General features: G+C 38.0%; 1 protein-coding gene across 7 annotated transcripts in view; it reads right to left on the bottom strand.

Annotated features, from left to right (window-relative positions):
- Window positions 1-340: 340 nt before the first annotated feature.
- LOC148846763 (uncharacterized) overlaps window positions 341-20,905 on the bottom strand; it is a 35,217-nt gene continuing 14,652 nt past the window's right edge. For 2 of the 7 annotated variants that reach the window (XM_088949456.1, XM_088949458.1), the window contains 7 exons: window positions 17,974-18,130; window positions 10,910-10,987; window positions 9,827-9,927; window positions 9,134-9,304; window positions 7,020-7,094; window positions 6,009-6,116; window positions 341-786 (listed from right to left, as the gene is read on the bottom strand). In XM_088949456.1, the coding sequence (XP_088805582.1) occupies window positions 460-786; window positions 6,009-6,116; window positions 7,020-7,094; window positions 9,134-9,304; window positions 9,827-9,927; window positions 10,910-10,987; window positions 17,974-18,130 (1,017 nt within the window). In that variant the 3' untranslated portion in view covers window positions 341-459. Of the gene's footprint in view, window positions 800-6,008; window positions 6,117-7,019; window positions 7,095-9,128; window positions 9,305-9,826; window positions 9,928-10,909; window positions 10,988-17,973; window positions 18,131-20,905 lie in introns of all 7 variants that reach the window. The other 5 variants (XR_016100705.1, XR_016100704.1, XM_088949460.1 and 2 more) reach the window with 5 other exon arrangements.

Here is a 20,905-nt window from a genome sequence, read left to right as displayed (position 1 = left end):
GTAAAGATAAATACCAACAGTATTATAGGAGATTTGCATTTGACAGCTGATTGCATCATATTTTTAGCTGTTAAATTGGTTTCAGATCCTTTCTTTTTTCCAACCAAAAGTCGTGCTGCATTTTTTAAGCAGGGGTTCGACTATGATATGGAAAATATATGATATCTGAAAAACTTATGACCAGTCAACTGGGATCATAAATGTGGTAGCCAATCCAGTGTGATTTGTCAAAATTCATGGGTGGGTTTTGATTGGTCAAAGCTTTTCCCATACCATATCTTTTCCGCATCATAGATTTTCCCACATAAAAATGAAAAGACAAAAAAAGTACAATTATAGATGTCACAGAAGTTTCAACCATGTTTTAGTCAACCTGCCTCAAATACAAGCTGAGGGAAATAATATATTTGCAAGACAACATACAGAGAGCCAAATCGGAATTACTGGCAGTTTCGATGATCAGTCATTGCCCAAACAACAGATGAAGCAGCCAAGATACGATAAAGCAGCACCAAGCTGAAGAAGAACAGTTGCACACTCATTGTTTACCTTGGAACAAGCTCGGATACAACATAGACAACAACAATCATTAGCCAACTTGCCACAACAGTTTGAAGCTGCCTTGACAAATATCTCCACAGGTTCAATGGAAATTTCACCAGGTTCGAGAGGAGTATTATCTGCAGTTGCAGCCAAGTTTCCAAAGCCCATGCCCAAACTCGGCAAGAGAGTTATATCGTAGCCTTTAGACTTCACCAGCTTTGCAAGGTCAATTTTGTTCAAGATCTGCTCATATGGACTTAAAAAGAACTTATCAGAAGGTTACACCCAACAAAAGTGATACCCTACATCAAATTAAATATAATTAAATGATCTCAAAAGTTTCTGAGTTATTCCATCAGGCAACTACCAGGCCGGGGTTAGTATTCAAAGACCAAATTGACAACTAAATTCCAAGTATCGATGGTATTTGCAAGCTTGCTCATAATAAACCTAGAATGCCCCCAAATCACTATGTAATTATTACACCATCTATGGTTCAAAAAATGACGGCTCCTGTGATAGTAGCGGTTCAGCATGGCAGGCATCCAGGTGACAAGGAGTTTCGTAAGGGGCATCTTTATATCATGCCAATTTTTCTTAAGTGTTTAGAGCCCTTTTACACAAGCAAAAGGGCAAGGTGAGCACCTTATCAAGTTATTATATTACTTTGTTTTTTTTTTTTTTTTTTTGGGGGGGGGGGGCGCTTTACAATACCTAAAGATTAAAGCCATATAGCATGTACTAGTATGTTCTTCATTGCTAATTTGCTTGGATTTAGTGTGTTGTAGTATATATTTTCTTGAATTCACTATGCTTATTGACTCATTGACTTGTTGATGTGCTTGTTTGTTTGGTTTCATACTAACAAAAATTCATTTTAAATGAATGTGTTTTCATATGCATGCAAAATTCATTACTATTGGCTTTCTTTTAGTACTTTAATACACAATATTAAGAAATTAAAAACATGGCACATGTTAACATGAATCATATCCAATAAATTGTCTTATTTGTCAAAAACCATTACTTAACCGGCACATAGGTTATCTTTATAGGTTTCCTTAAGTTTCGCACCCACTATTAAATTTTGAATGCAACATTTTTTTTATCAATTTTTTTGAATGCAAAAAAAAAATCAGAGAAATTAATATGGCCATGGTGGAAGAGAGGTTCTTTTTTTTATCAATTTTTTGAATGCAAATATTCTTTGTATAGACACAAACAATTGGTTGGTTCTATTTCGTGGGAGGCAACATGGAGGAAGGGAGGTTTCAGCAGACTGAGGTTCGAAGAAGATCTCTAAGGGTGGAAGCAAAGCAGTTCCTATTTGAAAGTTACAGGGTGAAAGGGAAGAAAGCTTTAAAAATCAGAGAAATTAATATGGCCATGGTGTTGCTGGTAGGGGAAGAAGCATTGGTGTGGTTTCAGACTTTCATGGAAGATGCTATTCAGGTGAGTAGGAAGTCTGAATACAAAGATTCAATTGAGATTAATGTCAGGAGATATATAGCAGAAAGAAGGGAGAATCCTTAAGGAAGGTACGTGGGGCTTATGGAATTCTTTGGGGAAGGAAAAAAGCAGATAGTCTGCTTCCCTGAAGGTAAGAAGTGGAATGGCTGGGGAGAAGTTTCAGGGATTTTGAAGGACTTCATTACATGGGAGGAAGCTAGAGAAGAGAGTAGAAGGGCGCTAGTAGAAGAAACACAGGGGGTTTATTGAGACTCTACAGTGAGGGAGCAGAAGGAACTGCCAGAAGAGGTAACAGAATGCAGCTCATGGCTCAAGCAGCAAAGGACTGTAGAATGGTTTGCAACATGCACAAGAATGACTGAAGAAATTGCTGAAGAGTTACTAAAGAAGTTGAAGTTAAACAGTACTATTATTTTAACCCCCTTTGAAAAGTGCAAGGCCCTTCTAGAGTTAGTAGAAGAGAAAATGGAACTCCAGGCTATGTGTTGTCAATTGGAGTCAGCCTCTGTGACTGTTTCAAAATGGACTCCTCATTCTAACTCTAAGGATCTGCACGCGAGGGACAAAGTAATTGTTTGAATCTTGGGGCTACCGTTTCACCTATGGATTTCAGATGTTTTTGTCTCAAAAGCAACCCTGTGCAAAGCAAGGTTAGAGGGATTTTTTGTTAAAGACCTCCATTCAGCTGCAGTATGTTTGAGTAATGTAAACTTGGAAGATATCCCACGTTCAGTAAAGGTACTGGTTGATGGAATCTCTTATTCACCCTGGCTAGTTACAGCCATTGAAGCTGAGCTATGGAGGGAGGGAAGAAGGGAAGAAGATGAGAAGGTAGAAGAAGAATGGTTATGTGGAAGAAGTCAAGTGGAAGCAGGAAAGGAGAAAGGAAATTACACTGAAATGGCAAACAAACTGGGGAGAGGAAAAGGTGAACTAAAAGAGGAAGAAGTTTATTAGGCAAGGAAAGAAAGGGATGTGTGAAAGGAAATTACACACGACTGGCCTTATGCTTGAGGCTCTGACTAATGGACCTCGATGTCTGAAACAATCCTAAATTCAAATTTCAAAAGAAGGGGTGGGTCAGCCAGCTGGTGTATCAGACTTGAACAGAACTGATCTATTAGGGTCAAAGGTTAATAACCCATCACGAGGCACCTTAAGTAATCGTGTGATGGGTAATAAGAAAAATGGGCCTGGGCTTTTGAAACATACTTTGGGCCCAGCTGTTGGGCCTCAAAGGGCAGCGGCACATGACATACTTAAAGGGCATGTGAGTCCTAAGGACAGACTATTGATGGACTATAATTTTGGTCCATCTTCTTCCCCTTCGATCGAGGCAGTGACAAAAGGAAACCAAAAATACAAGAGGCAGTGTTCGTTGATGATCTAGGCAGGGGCGGAGGGGAGCCATGGCCCCCCCTATGCCTTCAATATTCCCACAAAACCCATTTAAAAAATAAAAAAATAAAAAATTATAATATTAGAATATAATATAAATAATAATTTTAAATTTAAATTATTAAATTATAATTATAATATTATACAATTATTAATTATATTAATAATTAATTATTAGCTTTTGCCCCCCCCTATCCATGTTTTCTAGGTTTTGACCCCCCTCAAGAAAAATATTCTAGCTCCGCCCCCGGATCTAGGTAAGAGTAAAGGGAAAACTTTGGCTTCTCCAGAAAAGCGAAACCCAAAATTTAATAGATGCGATGGTAAAGGTAAAGAGAAGGTGCAGGATCCAGATTCTGAGTTTGAAGAGAGTTCCAGTGAGGGCGATTCAGACTCGAGTGAATACTCAAGCTTGGGCAGCATAGATTAAACAGTGCAGATTGATATGAGCGAAGCAGAGTTTCAACACTGAAGAATTGTTCTTGGAAGAAGAAAAGGAAAAGTCAATCAATACAAAAGAAACAAAGGAATCTGGGTGGGCAGTACATGCAGTCGAAATTGAGCAGACAACACCCTCCCCTGATATAGAGAGATTACCTCCAATGTTCCAGCAAGAACAGGATGCACAGGAAATGAGTCAAGGGGAGACTTTGAAGATGAGTATGGAGGCAATAGAGAAGGGTGCACTTGAAAAGGTTATTGGCATAACCAGAATTGTTAACAATCCCACTCCCACTCAACACAGGCAAATTTCAGGGGATGATTCTGATATGCTGTGCTCCAAACAGGACTTCCCAACCACATTTTTCTTTGATCCTCATCCAACGTCTCCAAGTGGAATATGCCAACAGAGATAAAAGTGCTGTTTGACCCATCTACCTTTGCTTTACCAAAGAAGAGGGGAAGAGTTGTGTGGAGGTATACTAGAGCAGCAGTGGTGTGGACCTTGTGGGACGAGAGAAATGCCAGAATCTTCCAAGAGAAAGAAAGGAGCAAACGACAAATTATGGAGTGTGTAATGACTAGGGTTATACACTGGCTACAAACGTTGGAACTATTCAAAAATTTCACATTTGATGATATTTGGAGGAATTGGCCTTTAGTGGCTTCTAGCTTAGTGCAGAAGGTTAAGGCAAGGTTGGCTTGGACACCTCCCATTGAAGGATTTCTGAAACTAACTTCAATGGGAGTAGTCAAGGCAACCCAGGCCTAGCTGGAATAGGAGGGGTCATCAGAGACAAGGAAGGAAATTTAAGAGCACTCTTCTCAGGACCGGTGGGGAATGGAGACTCCTTAAAGGCAGAATTGTACACAGCCCTACAAGGAGTACAGATTGCAAGAGAGTTAGGATTGGAAAATTTGGTGATAGAAGGGGAGTCCAAGGTGGTGGTGGGTTGGCTAAAAAACCCAGATTCAGTGATTTAGGCTTACAGAAATGAAATGAAGAAATTCAAATGGATAACTCAGCAGATAGATGTAACTATACAATGGGTGGGGAGGGAGGTAAATGCTTTTTCTGATTCTCTAGCTAAACAAGGAGTAACTAGGGAGCAGTTGTACTGGGCCCACTTGTAACTTTATGATGTTTCTGTGTTAATGAGTGAGGCTGCATCTTGCCTCATATTGGGATGCTTGTAACAGACTCTTTATCATTTGCTTCTAATGAAATCCATTGAATTTTTATCTATCAAAATAAAAAGAAAAATTGAATGCAACATTAATCTGTACATTTTCTACCAAATGAAAATTACACTATCACAGGAACCCACCGCATTGACCATGAAGTAATCTCTATACAATTTTTCATGGGTCGAAGATTTCCATTGTGAAAGGTAATTTTGGAATTTTAAAGTAGCAAACAATCACAGGAATGAAAAAAGAGGATTCTTCTTCAAAATGGTAATGATTCCTGAGGTTAAATTTGGACGGTGAAACAGAACTAAGGTGGCAGAACACACGACCCATAACTTCAGCTGCCACTGCAAAAAATTTGTTGCTTTTGTTCAACATAATAAAAGTTAATAATTAGTATTCCCTGTCTCCATGGTGCCAACTGTCAACATCATCATGATTTGCCTTATCCCATTTAAGTGGTTTTGGCAGCACGGACCCTTCTCCTTCCCCAAGCTATATCCTAACCTAAGGTCATATCTTCTGTGAAAGAGTTAAAACAACTGCAATATAAACACTATATTTGAAAAAAAAATGTTGCATACTCTATTTCTTTTAATAAAGTACTAAAACCATCAACATAATTCCAATAAAATTGTAATTCAACAATGCATTGGGAAACACTTACATATACTGATAAATTATTCGATTCTTGACATGTCCTAACACATACAATATTCTTTGCAGTACCTACTACCTAAAGCCTTCCACTACATAAATTATTTATAATATAGAAACCGCATCTACCTTTTAACTGCAAAAGTACAAGCTTCCTAATTGCAAAATTTACAAACTTCCTAACAGATAGGGGCTGGTTTTTTTTTTGTTGCTGGCTGCTCAAAAAGGAACTGGGTGTTCTAACAGTATATGTAACTTATACCATTCATCAAACCAGCATATTTCTATGGTACTTCATAAGAACTTACCTCTTCTGATCCAAATGATTCTGTCACCTTCTTCCCTATTTCAGTCTGAAGTAAGACCATACGTGTATACTCAGATGGAAAGCCAATCCGTAAGCTCACTTTTGCAACCTGTGGGATGAAATGAGGAAGGCTTAAGCAAAGCAACCACATCTACCATAAAGGCAACATACAACCAATCCAACCAAATGGTTCGCAATGGATCCCCTCAAAGTCTGGATGATCCCAGACTGAGATATGCATTATGACTATTTCATTTGTAGACAAATTGGTCTGCAGCAGCTGGGTTGCTTATGATCTCAAAAGTCAAAACTATCTTTAAATCTTCTTTTTCCTTTTAAGGCCAAGGATATCGCTGATGGCTCAGCTTGGACTACTGATCAGAGAACAATCTACCCCACAGATCAGGTTGACTTCCAAACTCTGGGCTATGTTTTAAAACATGACGAAGAGGAACACTCAAATCAAGATACCATGCAGGAAGGACATACATATGCCATATAAAATCTCCATTAAGTACAAGAAAAGGTCCAGCAGATGATCCTAAAAAAGTCAATCATTAGAAGTCACACAACCTTTTGAATGGGCATCGGAAGATACACCGGTTGAGAAAAAGTTTAGAGATTGAATTGCAGTCGCAAGATCAAGATAATTTGTAATTTAGAAAATTTCTTAGGTGGTGTAGATCAAGTAATTGTCACAATTGCACTGGGAAAGCACCGTGTATATGCCACAACTAAGGGACAATTTCTTTTCATATCCTTTTTTTCTCAAACTTCCATCCTCCTCTATAACACCATTCTATTTATAAATGTTAATAATTTCCACTTTAAATAGGGAGGAGCATTATGTATATGCTACAGATTTTAGTTATAATGTTAGTATTTGGTCCAACCAGTTACCTGACTATTTTATTATTTTTCAATCTTCAGCACATGGATCTCCCTCCCCCCCCCCCCCCCAAAATAAAGGAAAAAGATAAAAAAATGGAATGGAAGAAACTGAAAAGAAGACCTTCTCTTCAATAGGTTTGCTCTCTGAGAACCATGCTTGAGTAGTGAGTAAATCAATTTGACTCTTAGCAGAAACCTGTTCAGATAGACAAAAGTTAAATCAAGGAATTGGATATATTCAATTTTCTACCTTGTGAGTTAATTTTCTTTTTTTTCCTCATCATGATCAATTAAAAAGGAAGCAAGTTGAAAAGAAAAATATGTTACCCAAGTATGTCTAGGACATGGATAGATTTGGTGTCAGATAGAGAATTTACACAAAAAATTGAAGTATATGACATGATAAAACACCCATGTACAGTTGGTGTCATAGAAATCAAGTGCTCAAGCAAATAAGTCACCAACCTATTCTAACACGAACAGTTACGGGTGGTCACCTTACGTGATTGATCTTTCACATACTAACAAATACTTTCCAAATCATTTTCCATTTAAAAATAGTGACTGCAAGTAATTTGATGTGACAGACAAATGAATAGAAGTTCAACATAAACAAGCGTTATGCTTATGCGCTTGGAATATTGCCATAAACATCAGTAAGCCAGTGTAGAATTAAAGCCACTTGAACCAAGAATGTAAAACTACTCACCTGACCAAAGTATTTGTCAGAATAAAAAAGAAGCAACAGATACACCATAGTAAAGTCAACAATCAACAATCAAGTATATTAGAAACAAATTAAGAATAATATTTTCTACTCATTTTCAAATGGACCCTATTTTTTCTTAAGGAATTATATCTCCTAAAACTAAAGGCATTCAGAATTACAGAAAGAAACGAAAAGATCTATTTAGTGGATAATATATGATACAATGAACATGAAGGCAGCAAAAGAAATCTAATTAATGTCTCACAAAAAATATGAAGCCGTGACAGTTTAAGTAACAATACTACAAAACAAGATTAAATAAATAAAAAATAGAAAGATAAAAGACCAACAATACTAAATAGAATTTCAAACTATATATCTTTGAACAAAGTGTATGAAAATACCATGATATGAAGTTATTTGCCTCATAGAATCACAGATTAGCCTCATAAAATGCATTTTATACCTTGAGGTTCATCCCTAAAATGTGGATGAAAGAAAACATACTGAGGCTCAACCTTAAGCCTTATATGTCAAACTATGAGGCACAGGCCTCCATGTAATGCAGCATGTGATTTATTTCATAACTTCTTTTAACTATTGTTGACACTGAGGATCAATATTTTTTCATACAAATTGATGATTGAATATTACTCTTTTAAAGTTCAAATAAAAGAAAATAGAATCTTAGTTGAGGTGTTTTCTGCATTTTTATTTGTTTAAGGGAAAATTCCACTTTAGTACCCTGAACTTTGGGGGTAGTGTCTTTAGTACCCGAACTTTCAAATGTGTCACTGCAGTACCTAAACTTTCAAAAAGTGTCAAGTTGGTCCCTGCCATTAACCGACTGTCAGTTATCTGTTGAAAATGTCAAAACTACCCTTCAAAAAAAGAAACTGTTCATCGTCTTCTACCTTGAGACTGAACCAGTTATCTTCAAAGAAAAAGAGAGAAAAACATGAAATATGGAAACAATAACTGAAAGCAAATAAATAACTAAACAAGAATGTGTTTCAGACCTAAAGGTAGAAGACAATGATTTCATTAGTCTAGAATCTCAAACACCTCAACTGGTTCAGTCTCAAGGTAGAAGACAATGAACAGTGTCTTCTTTTGAAGGGTAGTTTTGACATTTTCAACAGATAACTGACAGTTGGTTAACGGCAGGGACCAACTTGACACTTTTTGAAAGTTTAGGTACTGCAGCGACACGTTTGAAAGTTCGGGTACTAGCTTGACACTACCCCCAAAATTCAGGCACTAAAGTGGAATTTCCCCTTTGTTTAAATATGGTTATGCCACTTGTAAATATAGAAGTATGGTTTCTCAATTGATTTTGTTTAATACTTGTTCCCATTTGAATTCATATTTCTATGAGAATAAATGAAGTCTGAGGTTTAATAACATGCCTTGAGGCCTATACCTCAAGCATTTGAAGCACATATTATTTTGCCTCGATACTTCGCCTTCTAAAACATTGACATAACTTCAATAGGATAAATCAGGTTCACAAGTCAGCACCTTACTTTGTCTAGAGGGATATCCTTGGATTTTTGCACCTTCAAATCTATTGTGAAACTGCTCATGTCCCCCAAAATACCTCTGACTTTTACAGGATGAGGAAAACTTCCTTGGTATCTACCTGATACAATCAATGGACTTCCAGATAAAAGGTCTGGAAGATGGTAGGGGTACACCTATGATCAATGAAGGGATGGACACCAATCAGAAAATGTGAAGAAAGAGATGAATCAAATGCATCAAAACGGAAAAGTACATTGAAAATCTTAGTGAACTAAATAAAATAACATGTTTTAGTACATAGAAATGGGTTCAACCCAAATCTTTTACACTCTTGCAATTATCTAAAAGGACGATATGGAAATCCAATGAGGAAATGCATGTAAAATATAAAAAAACAAATTATTCCAATCTTCCCAAAGATCAGTTCAACTGAAATGCTTATTTGAGGTCATCCTATGCAAAATTTGGTCAATATACAGAAAGAAGCATTATGCAAAACTAAAACAGAGATAATGCAAGTAATATTATCTTAGATCAATATAAAAATATATATATAAATCAAGTTGACACAATATTGACCCGCTAATTTCATTTGATGAGCATCTTCTAGCAAATATGGTAGTTGTTAAGGGATAAAGAGATACATAAAATGTTCAAAATTGCCCAAACAAAGCAGATACTAAAGATGAAACTACCTCAAGTCCATCAAGTTGCTCCAAAGCATCAATACTAATATCTGCAAGAATAATAGATGAAGCTGTACCAAGTAGTTTTTGCAATTGAGCATATATTAAATCTGCATCCAAAAAAAAAAACCATAATTAACTTTGCTTTTCAAGAAGTCTTTTAATATGTAAGATTGGTATTATCAAGATCTATATTGTAGTAACATGCATTTTTTTTTTATTGGATATAAGTTTGGTCTGACCTGAGCCCAATTAATAAACCAAATTTAAGTACGTAAAGAAAGGGTTTAATAGTGCAGCAGCCTAACAACCCAAACCTGTGTTGTATTTGTTTATGTGTGTATATTTGTGCCTAGTGTTATCATGTTGGGTATTTATTTAGATACTAGTAAAAAATAAGAACAAAATCATTGACTTGATGACAGATGAGTTGCATTAACCAAGGTTGTCAGTTGATGTCTCTCAGACCTCTTTCAAATGACAACTCATCCAAAATACTTTTTCCTGGTCATTTAGATCAGTTTTGACTTTATTACCCAAGGGACTTCTCTTTAATATTCAAAGTTTTTGGTCATTTACATCATAGGAAAGTTGTTTCGAAGGATAGGCAAAAGAGTTTGTGTGAGTAATTCAATTTGACCACCTTGAGCAAAATAGCTTTTGTTTTCCTTTTCTTTAATATAAAATAAATATTACAGCAAAGTAAGCGGGATTAATGAAAAATCTGATAATAATCATGGTTTTTAAATAGAAAGGAATTTTGTCAGATTTGAAGAACGTAAGTTTGGATCTTCAAAATACTTCTATTTGAAAATAAATGTAAAGCTTGCAATAGGTCAATAGTTGCTTCCCGAGGGATTTTTCAGAGCATGTGTTTTTAAAGTCCTAATAAATGGATACATTCTGCAGGGACCTTAATTTTATTCCCATAGATGAAAAAACCAACAAAACACAACTAAAATGCAAAATATATGCTTGTAAAGCATTATTTAGAACTTGCAATACTGCACAGCATCATGAACACTAGAACTCCTAAATAAAACTCAAAATGAACGAATACAACTATGCTACTGTTATAAAATGAGTACTCACCTATATCATATGCAGTACCATAATGACCCCGGCCTATTAGTGCAAGCATTTGCAAAAAGTAATGATTACAGTACGCACCTGGATTTTTCCCCACAGTACAAGTCAGTCAGAAGAACTAAAAATGAAAATATTCCAGAAAAAAATTTCAGCATGCATCTATGTCTTAAAAGAAAAAAAGAAAAGTAACAACAGATTAGGCTCCAAGGATCTCTAGCATTATAAAGGGCACATGCAAGCAACTTTTTTTATAGCCTAAGCATACAAAATGGGACTTAGCCTTGGGGGTTTTTGTAGACGTTTTAGTTCAGCCCCACCACAGAATTAATAGTTCCTGGATATTAGTCCATGTTTAGGCTTGTGTCTTGGTTATGCTGGCCCTGATTAATGTGTGCTGGCATGGGCCTAGCTCCTAGATACCCATCTAGATCAGCAAATCCTTTCCTAGTACATTAATGTCTTGGTTATGCTGGTAGGATTGTTATGGTTAACTAAGTTATTTAATAAGATAGTGAAAGAAAAGAAGATGCTTGATGATTGAAGAGACAGTAGTATGGTGTCTATATTTAGGAAAAACGGTGATATACAAAGTTGTAATAACCATTGGCTATAAAACTTTGGGAGAGAATAATTGAACAAAAATTATGGCTTGAAACAAGTGTATTAGAAAACTAATTGGCTTTATGCAAGGAGACCAACCATGGAAGTAGGGGTGGCAATTTTTCACCCATCCCGTTGAGGCGCTGAACCCACCCAACACACCCAGTATCTAACCCACCCAACCCGCCCATTTATTTGGCAGGTTGGAAATGGGATGATCACCCATTGGATCAATTTAAATGGGTTGGGTTGTGGATAACCATTGGGTTAACCACTAAAGATATAAGTATTAATTCCTTAGCCATTTTTCTTAATTTTCTTCATTTGAATGAAATAATTTATAATTAATGCATTAATTTTCTATTAATTATTGACTAAAATTAGTTTTGTCTCGAATCAACACACCACCAAAATCAACATAAATCCAAATCAACTTGACCCGAGTCTAGACCAGCTCAACTTGGTCTAAATATGAATAGGCCCGATCGGCTTGGGTCGGTTCGTTTGGGTTAGTCAGCCCAGTCCGAACCTGACCCGGGACAGGCTGATTTGGGTCGACCCAAATCCGAAACAGGACCGGGACCGGGAAATCCACCCACTTGCTTTGCCTGGTTTGGATCATCCGGTCTGGTTCGTATTTGTACAACCCGATCCGAATCCGAACCGGTCCAATTTACTACTATCGACCCACTTTGGGCCAATCAGTTCGATCCCAAGCCCATGTGCAAACCTGATGTGGGTCGGTCCAAGTCAATCCGCCATTGATTGAACCGGTCCAGTTTGGTCCAACCGGACTGATCTGAACCTAAACGGTTCAACCACTTCTTGATGTGATTAGCTCGAAGGCAATTCAATTAGATAGTTCAAGTTGGTTTGACCAGTTTGAACCTAAGTGGTTCGGTCAAACCCGAAACTTGAACATAGTCAAATGGCTTCATCGCTTGTGTAAAAAAAACATGCATGTAATGTGATTTGAACCTTCACCACTTGTGTAAATAGCAACTAGTATTACCACCAAGCTATGACCAACTTATTTGTCAAATGGCTTCATCGCTTGTGTAAAAAAAACATGCATGTAATGTGATTTGAACCTTCACCACTTGTGTAAATAGCAACTACTATTACCACCAAGCTATGACCAACTTATTTGTCAAGAGGGAGGGAGTTTTTTGTTTTAAGTACTTAAATATAAGATTAATGGGTTTGGGCAGGTTGAATTGGATTAAAGCGGGTTTGGGTTGAACCCAAACCATTTAATTTTATATAACTAGGTCATTAATGGGTTGGGTTGAAACTCGACCCAAACCAAACCCAACCCAACCCGCCCAATTGCCACTACTACATGGAAGCTATATTTCTTTTGAGATGATTGATAGAAAAGTTCAAAGATAAGAAGAAAGATCTTTATATGGTGTTCATTGATCTAGAAAGTACATATGATAAGAGTTCCTTGAGAGATTTATTTTGATAATCAAGTTCCTAGAGAGATAATATGGTCGGTAATGGAAGAGAAAGGGGTTCAAAATAGGTGCACAGACCTAATTAATGAAGAAATCTTGTCTAACTGCCCACAATTAATGTAATACACATTTTTCCCTCTTGCTTGAAAATAAAATGTCTAATAGAATATATATTCATATTTCCCGAAAAAAAAAGAAAGAGCATCTAATTTTCATCACTTGAGAAGCAAAGAAATGTAAATGCCAGGGGTTTATGGCTAGAGATCGGTGAGCAAAGGAAATATATGGTCTATCTGTGATCACTCATCTCCAACAACTACACAAGTTTTTCTTTTCCACCCATCAATGATTCTAATTCCTTTTCCCTCTAATGATTTAGTTCAGAGAGGTTATAGATCTTCCCTATTCTTTCATAATCATGAGAGATAGATGCCCTGATGTCTTTCATATGAAATCAGGAAAACCATGAATTTTCTCTTTCCATAATTATTTAGTGCCGATTGAATTAAATTGATTTTTTTTTTAGATTAAAGTTTCCCTCTTTTTGAAATTGCCAAAATTTGATTGAAATATAAAGAAATTCGACCAGTGTTTTAAAAGGCGTGAGAGGCGTACGCCTGGAGGCGCACTTCCGGGCAAAGCGCTCCCAAAACACCTTGAGGTGTATGCCAGAGGCGCTGACACCTATGAGGCGTACACCTCTGGTGCAAGAGGCGTACGCATACGCCTCTTGCGCTTTTTTCATGAGGTGTGCTAGAGGCATACGCCTCATTGTTAAGGGCCCGCAAATAGGATCTCGTCACAGGTCGATTAACGGGGAAAACTTCTTGTTTTCCCTTATTTCTCCCTTTTCTCGAGGAACCTATCTTTAGCGCCTTAACGGTGATTTGTTAAAGAGATCACCAACTCTCCTCTACTCTTTCTTGACTGAAAATATCGATAATTTTATTGAATATCATTTGCTCCTTTAAATAGGAAACTACAAGAAGATAAGAGTCCTTTAGGAGCACTTCCTAACAACATTTATCTTTAAATAATAATAATGCTACTGCCTAATTAATAGGAACACTGGATTTAGCTAAGAAATAAGATAGGAACACTAAATCTAGCTAAGAGATAAGATGGGAACACTGAATCTAGCTAAGAGATAAGATAGGAACACTGAATCTAGCTAAGAGATAAGATAACACTGAATCTAGCTAAGAGATAAGATAGGAACACTGAAGCTAGCTAAGAGATAAGATAGGAACACTGAGTTAATCGTCCATTACTGTTGTTGTCCATTAAACACTGAATTAATCGCCCATTACTGCTGCTGTTTGCGGCCGTATTTCTTTCCACAACATTACTCCCCTCCTGGACTAAGAGCTTGTCCTCAAGCTCGAATTCAGGATAGGTGTCCTGAAACACAGTCAAAGGAATCCAAGTAGCTTCAGCCAATGGTAAGCTGGCCCATTCCACCAGAACCTCAACAACACCTCGATTAATTCTGGAACGAACAATAGACTGAGGTTGGGAATTGATTTTGCCCTCCTGGATCGGGTTCCAATGAAGAGGGTTCATCCTCATCTTCCTCTTGTTCCACCAGGAGGCAGAAAAGTCTCTTGCACTTGTACCCTGCTGAGTAAAGTTCATCACAATTAAAACATTGTCCCCTCGCCCTGCATTCTACCATCTCAGCCCTGGACAAGCGCTTAATAGGGGGTGCAACAACGCTGCTTCCCACACTGGATGCCGATCTAGAATTGTTGCTCGTCGTTTCTGTTCTTGGCTAGTTGCTAAAGATGGAGCCATTCCGAGTGGTTTCGGGGCTGCCCATGTTGTTTGAGGCCGCCCTATACTGTTACTTGTGGTTGAGTTGCAATTTGTGTTCAAAAGTGCGAGCCAAATTCATAGCAGTAACCAGATTGGGGGGATTTTGCATCTCCACATCCACCCTCAAAGTTTTCGCTAACTCCACGGTGAACATGTCAACCTGTTGGTCTGGTCGTACCGAAGATGCTCTTGCAAGGAGGGTCTGAAACTGACGCTGATACTCAGCCACAGTTCCAGTATGCTTGAGGTTGATTAGTTCGCCTAATGGATTGCTTGTTAATGGGAACCCAAATCTGAGAAGGCAGTAGGATTTGAATTAGGTCCAACTGAGCCCAGGTTCCTCCTGCTCCAATTTATAAAACCAGAGTTGCGCCTCCTCTGTCATGTGGAATGCGGCTAAGCCTACCTTGTCCCTGTCCTTTGTCCGTTGGTTGCGAAAGAACTACTCACATCTGTACAGCCATCCCAAAGGATCTCCAGCTCCATTATAGGAAGGAAATTCCAGCCTGCTGTATTTGGGAACAATCGTAGTTCCCTGGGCCACGACCTGCTGCTCGCCGAACAATTCTGCCATGTCTGGTCGGCAGCCGTCTGTGGTTGCAACCCCTTCTGAACTCTTTTCCTTGCTGGAAAAATATAACTCCATCAAGCGCCTCAATTCTCAGACGCCGTCCTTGATCTCGCGCACCTCCTTGCTGTTTTCCACGAGTTTGTGCTCCAGATCATGAACCCTAGTCTTCAATTGCTCAAAGTCACCCATGACGCCCTGCTCTGATACCAAATTGTTAAGGGCCCGCGAATAGGATCTCGTCACAGGTCGGTTAACGGGGAAAACTTCTTGTTTTCCCTTGTTTCTCCCTTTTCTCGAGGAACCTATCTTTAGCGCCTTAATGGTGATTTGTTAAAGAGATCACCAACTCTCCTCCACTCTTTCTTGACTGAAAATATCGATAATTTTATTGAATATCATCTGCTCCTTTAAATAGGAAATTACAAGAAGATAAGAGTCCTTCTTTAGGAACACTTCCTAACAACATTTATCTTTAAATAATAATAATGCTACTGCCTAGTTAATAGGAACACTGAATTTAGCTAAGAAATAAGATAGGAACACTGAATCTAGCTAAGAGGTAAGATAGGAACACTGAATCTAGCTAAGAGATAAGATAGGAACACTGAATCTAGCTAAGAGATAAGATAACACTGAACCTAGCTAAGAGATAAGATAGGAATACTGAGTTAATCACCCATTAATGTTGTTGTCCATTAAACACTGAATTAATCGCACATTACTGCTGCTGTTTGTGGCTGTATTTCTTTCCACAACACTCATGTGTCTCATGCACATCTAATATAAAAAGACAAAAAAAAAAGAAAAAAGAAAAAAAAAGGAAACGAAAGGAAAAGAAAGGGAAGTGAGAAAAAGAAAGAGAAGAAAAAAAAAAGAGAAAAGGAAAAAAAAGGAAAGGAAAGGGAAGGGAAGACATCCCCCCTCTTTCAACTAATGTTATGCATCTTTATTCTTCTTAATATAAAATATTTTTATTAAAAATAATGAAAAAATGAGATCCCCCTTCCTCTTCATCCTCCTCCTAATCCCCCTCCTCTCAAGGAGGCTTGTGTTCGAGAGGCTTACACCTCTTGCGTTCTGAACTACGCCTCATGCCTCTAGGTAGTGGAGTGCCTCGCGCCATGCCTCCGTGTTTTAAAACATTGGACCAAACATTATACTTTCAAATTCATGCTTCAACCCCACCAGAACCAAATTGTTTTGATCAAACTAACTCGGTTCCAACTGAAGCTTAAAACCATGCATTCAACCACTAAAAAAGGCTTCAATATCAATAAATTAGCTAAATGGGACCATTGATTCTTCACATTGGAATTTGGACCTTCTAATGTAAGAAAGGGCAAATTCTACTGATGTTCCCTCACATAGAGAAACATGAAATAAATAATAAGGTGCATGAGATCCAGCAACCTTTTGATCCAGTTAATGAATGATGGACAATAAGAACACGTGGAGAAAGGTCATAAGCATTGAATGTAGAAGATATTTTAAAACAAGAGAAACGTGAGTGGAATATAAGATACAGTGACAAAGAACAGGAAATAATGACACTCCACCACACCACACGGGCTTTCACTGAGCATGAAATGCCTAATGACCTCTTTGGCATGTCTAAAATTTCAGTCTCTGTTCTCTGCTTGGACCAATTTTCTTCAGATGGAGTCATCCTCATAATTCACTTTTAACAAGGTATAACTTAGGCTAACATGTGCTAGATATTAATTCATCCTCATAATTCACTTTTAGGAAAATATATACGGTCCAACCTGTGCTAGGTTAGTAGATTAGTATTGAGTCATCCTCATAATTCACTTTTAGCAAGGTCTAATGCAATCCAACCTGTGCTAGGTTAGTCTTAAGTACATCAGGCTCAGATTCGGCTTCTATTGATCCAAACTTGGGTTGGTCAGATTACAGCTGGCATTCCAGTTCCTGGGTTGGGTTTAGTTGGTTCCAAACCTGCCTGAGCTCTCCCATTGTCATAATGGTGACTCTTGACACAAGTATATGCAGCATGTTTCTTACAAAGAACCAGCATCAAGACGTCCACATTTGTGAATATATCTCATGTCTCTATATGTCCAGTTATACAAAAAAATGGTGACTCTCTACAAGTATATGCAGCATTTTTCTTACAAAGAAACCAGCATCAAGATGCCCAAATTTGTGAACATATCTCATGTCTCTATGTTACAGTTTTCAATTACTATTTAACAAGTTTAGATGATAAAAAAAAACAATTACAGAAATAGGCCAACAATGTTCAGTTCGTTATTTTTCATTTATTTCATGAAGAATGGATCCACAAATACCCATTTATGAGCCAACATTCAATTCAAGCTTTGCAAACTTGCAAAATGTTCCTGACAAACAAATCAAATACAATAAGCATGGCTCATAAAACTAAAGAATGAAAATTACATATCTTACTTTCATAAAACTAGCAATCATTTGATTACTGGTAAAACAAGATCTTAGCTAAGAAAAATATTTATTATATCATAAAGCATTAATACATTGTATATGCATGAATCTTGTGAAACAAATAACCATGTTAAAGAAAGTTAGGCGACAATAGTACCCTAGAAACAAGAAGTGAAACCTAAAGATTAGATGCTTACCAATGCCAAATGTAGAAATTCGTGGTGACATAGATCCTCTATTTTTCAGTTTAGTTTTCATAACCTCACAAATGTGTCTTTCATCCTCGACAGACCCATCAGTAATTAGGAAAATCAGAGGAATTGAATCACAAGTTTTGGATAACATCTCTATTGCCTGAGGAAACAGATAAAACAGAAATTACGGGTATTTCCTTTGGACTTTATGTCAATGAAGGATTTGGGTGAGAATATTAAACTATTAATGATGCAGCAAACAGAAATAAGTATAATGAACATTTTTTTATGGTAAAAGAAACAGGTTGACTGGAATTGATTAAAAAAAAAACAGGTTGATTGGGGTCCTGATTGGCATGCAACGACAAGCAGTGAAATTGCTTATCTTGTTGAAAGGTTGAAAGATCTGCAAGAGGCCAATAGAAAGATAGGCTATTCCACAAAAGAGGGTGGTTCCCAATGTAAGAAGGATGTTGTATTCTTGGTCACAGAATGTAGGTGACAAGATGACATAGTTGTAGGGGAGGAGAAGGAGGTGAATGTCCATGTAAAGGAAGTGGGTAAGTTGCAGGAAAGGATGAGGATGTTGTATGCTAGCTTGGTTGGCAGAATAGTTGGGAAAGAAATGGAGGTTGAGAAAGTTGAAGCTTGGGCAGGGTTAGAATAGGGAAGAGAGAGGGTTATGGGGGTGAGGAAGTTGAACAGAGGTTTGTTACTTTTCATGTTCCACAATAGGCAAAAAGCAAAGTGGGTATTGGAATATGAGAGTTCAAGAAAGAGAAGCTTTGATCTGCACCCTGGCTGATGGTTCCTGGCGGCCGGCGAAGTGTCCGTAGGTAGAAGGAGATGAGCAGTGTGGATTGGGGTCATCGACATTCGTTTTTTTTATGAACAAGAATCATTTTATTAAGTCAGGAACTGATTTGATCGACATTTCTTTACATTATTTTAACATTCGAAGAAATAGGCAACAGGTATCAAAGATTTTTGAAGTACGATGACAAAAATCGATCATAGGAGAAACTGGACATGGCGAGAATCATGATCAAGGTAGAGGATGCCTCTGCTATCCCCTACAAAATGAATCTTAGTTTTCCAGGTGAAATATATGGCCTAAGAGTGATAGTAGAAGGGGAAGATGTAATGTTTTTAGGAGGGGGGAGGAGGCGTTGACAAAAGATCAGAAGAAGGTAGAAGAAGAAGAAGGGGATGAGGGGGAGGGGTTGCTGATTCAGGTGCAGATGTTTAAGGCAGTAGAGTAGACAAGGAGACGGGAGGAGAGGGAGTTGAAGAGTTGGGTTGTGGGAGAAAAGGATGAGGTAGCAGTGGAAACAATAATAGATGGATGGGTGGCTATCCTGAATTTAGGTGGAAGGGCGGAAGGTGTCCATGTGGAGCAGGAGAGGTTTAAGAAGGGTGAAGATCAGTGAGCAGTAAGTGATTCTCATATTAAAGATTTTAAATGTGGAGACTTCCGCTTAAAGAAGATGGGTAAGGGTTTTAAGAAGTTCAACTGGCACAAACAATTGCAGGTTTTAGGGGTATTTTTGGAAAAGATAGGTTGGAATCAAGTGTTAGGAGAAGATGAAAAGATAGAAGGAAAAACTTAGCCTTGGAGAGCCCATCAAATGAGTGGGTCTGGGTGACTGAGATTTAAGGGAGGGAAGAAGATAGTATTGATTGATCGTGGCGAAGCAAAGCTATATGGGAGGAGCAATGTATGCACACTTGGCCAGAAGCTGGGAGGATCATTGGGTTTTGATGAGAAGTGGATTTGCAAGATTGACGTCTCAACCAAGGATAGGAGGGCATCTCCTCATTCCAGATCGCTTCGCGGTCTATAGTACAGTGTCAGGAGCCTAGTATTGATAACAGAAGAGGAGTGCTGAGGAATGCGGAGATTGAAGATAGGGAGGAAAGAAATGCTAACAAGGTGAACTATTCAGCGGCAACAGGAATAAAGGAGAATGTTGAGGCTCACTCAAGAGCATTAGAGATTGTCACTTGTCTGAATATTGGGGTAAATCCGATTCCTTATCTGAGCCAAAGACATTGGAGGAAGCCAATAGGATAAGAGGCGATCAGAGTTGAAGAGGAGGGTGAAAGGGGAAGCAAAAGAGAGAGAAAGACTCACAATTTGGAAGAAAGTTGGAGACAGCATAGAAGAGTTTACAGCAGAAAAAGAAGGATAAATTTTCAAAGAGATAATGAAGATGGGAATGGGAAGGGGGAGGTGAGAGAACTGGAGGACTTCAGAGGGGATTAAGAAGGGGAGTGAGGAGGCTGTGGATCTCAAGCGATAAGAGATTCCAAAAGAGGATGGTGTAGGGGAGAAGAGGGTGGGAATTGAGTGAGACAGGTGGAGGTGGGTAAATCTCTCAGTTATTTTTATTTTTATTATTTTTTTGGAGAGGGGAAAGGGTGGTTACTGTCTGTATTTGTCTGTATTCAGTTCTATAGGAGAAGAAGAAGAGAATAGAAGAAATGGGTGGCACACCTCTCCAGCCCTCCAAGACAACTTTTATACTAGGGCAATAAGAAAAGGATACAATGACGAATCTGCCCCTGATTAGTAGGCAGTAAGAAAACATAAAAACAAAGTAGGCCCATGCCCATTTAGTCCAAGAAGGAAGTTACACAAGTAAATGTTATGAAATAACATAAATAGGCCCAAGCCCACAATGCTAGGCTACACAACACTCCCCCTCAAGCTGAGCATAGATATCTATCATACCCAGCTTGCATAATAGCTCCATAAATCTAGATTTTGTGAGTCCTTTTGTGAAAACATCAGCTAGTTGTTTTGTTGATGGCATGTAGGGAATACAAAGTTACTCCAGAGACAATCCTTTCACGTGCAAAATGTATATCTATCTCGAAATGCTTCGTTCTATCATGTTGGACTGGGTTATTTGCAATGTTAATTGCAGCTTGA

This window comes from Nelumbo lutea, chromosome 6, assembly GCF_056320005.1.
Source record: "Nelumbo lutea isolate HS-2025 chromosome 6, American lotus-T2T, whole genome shotgun sequence".
NCBI lineage: Eukaryota > Viridiplantae > Streptophyta > Magnoliopsida > Proteales > Nelumbonaceae > Nelumbo > Nelumbo lutea.
This window is presented reverse-complemented; position numbering and strand designations above follow the sequence as displayed.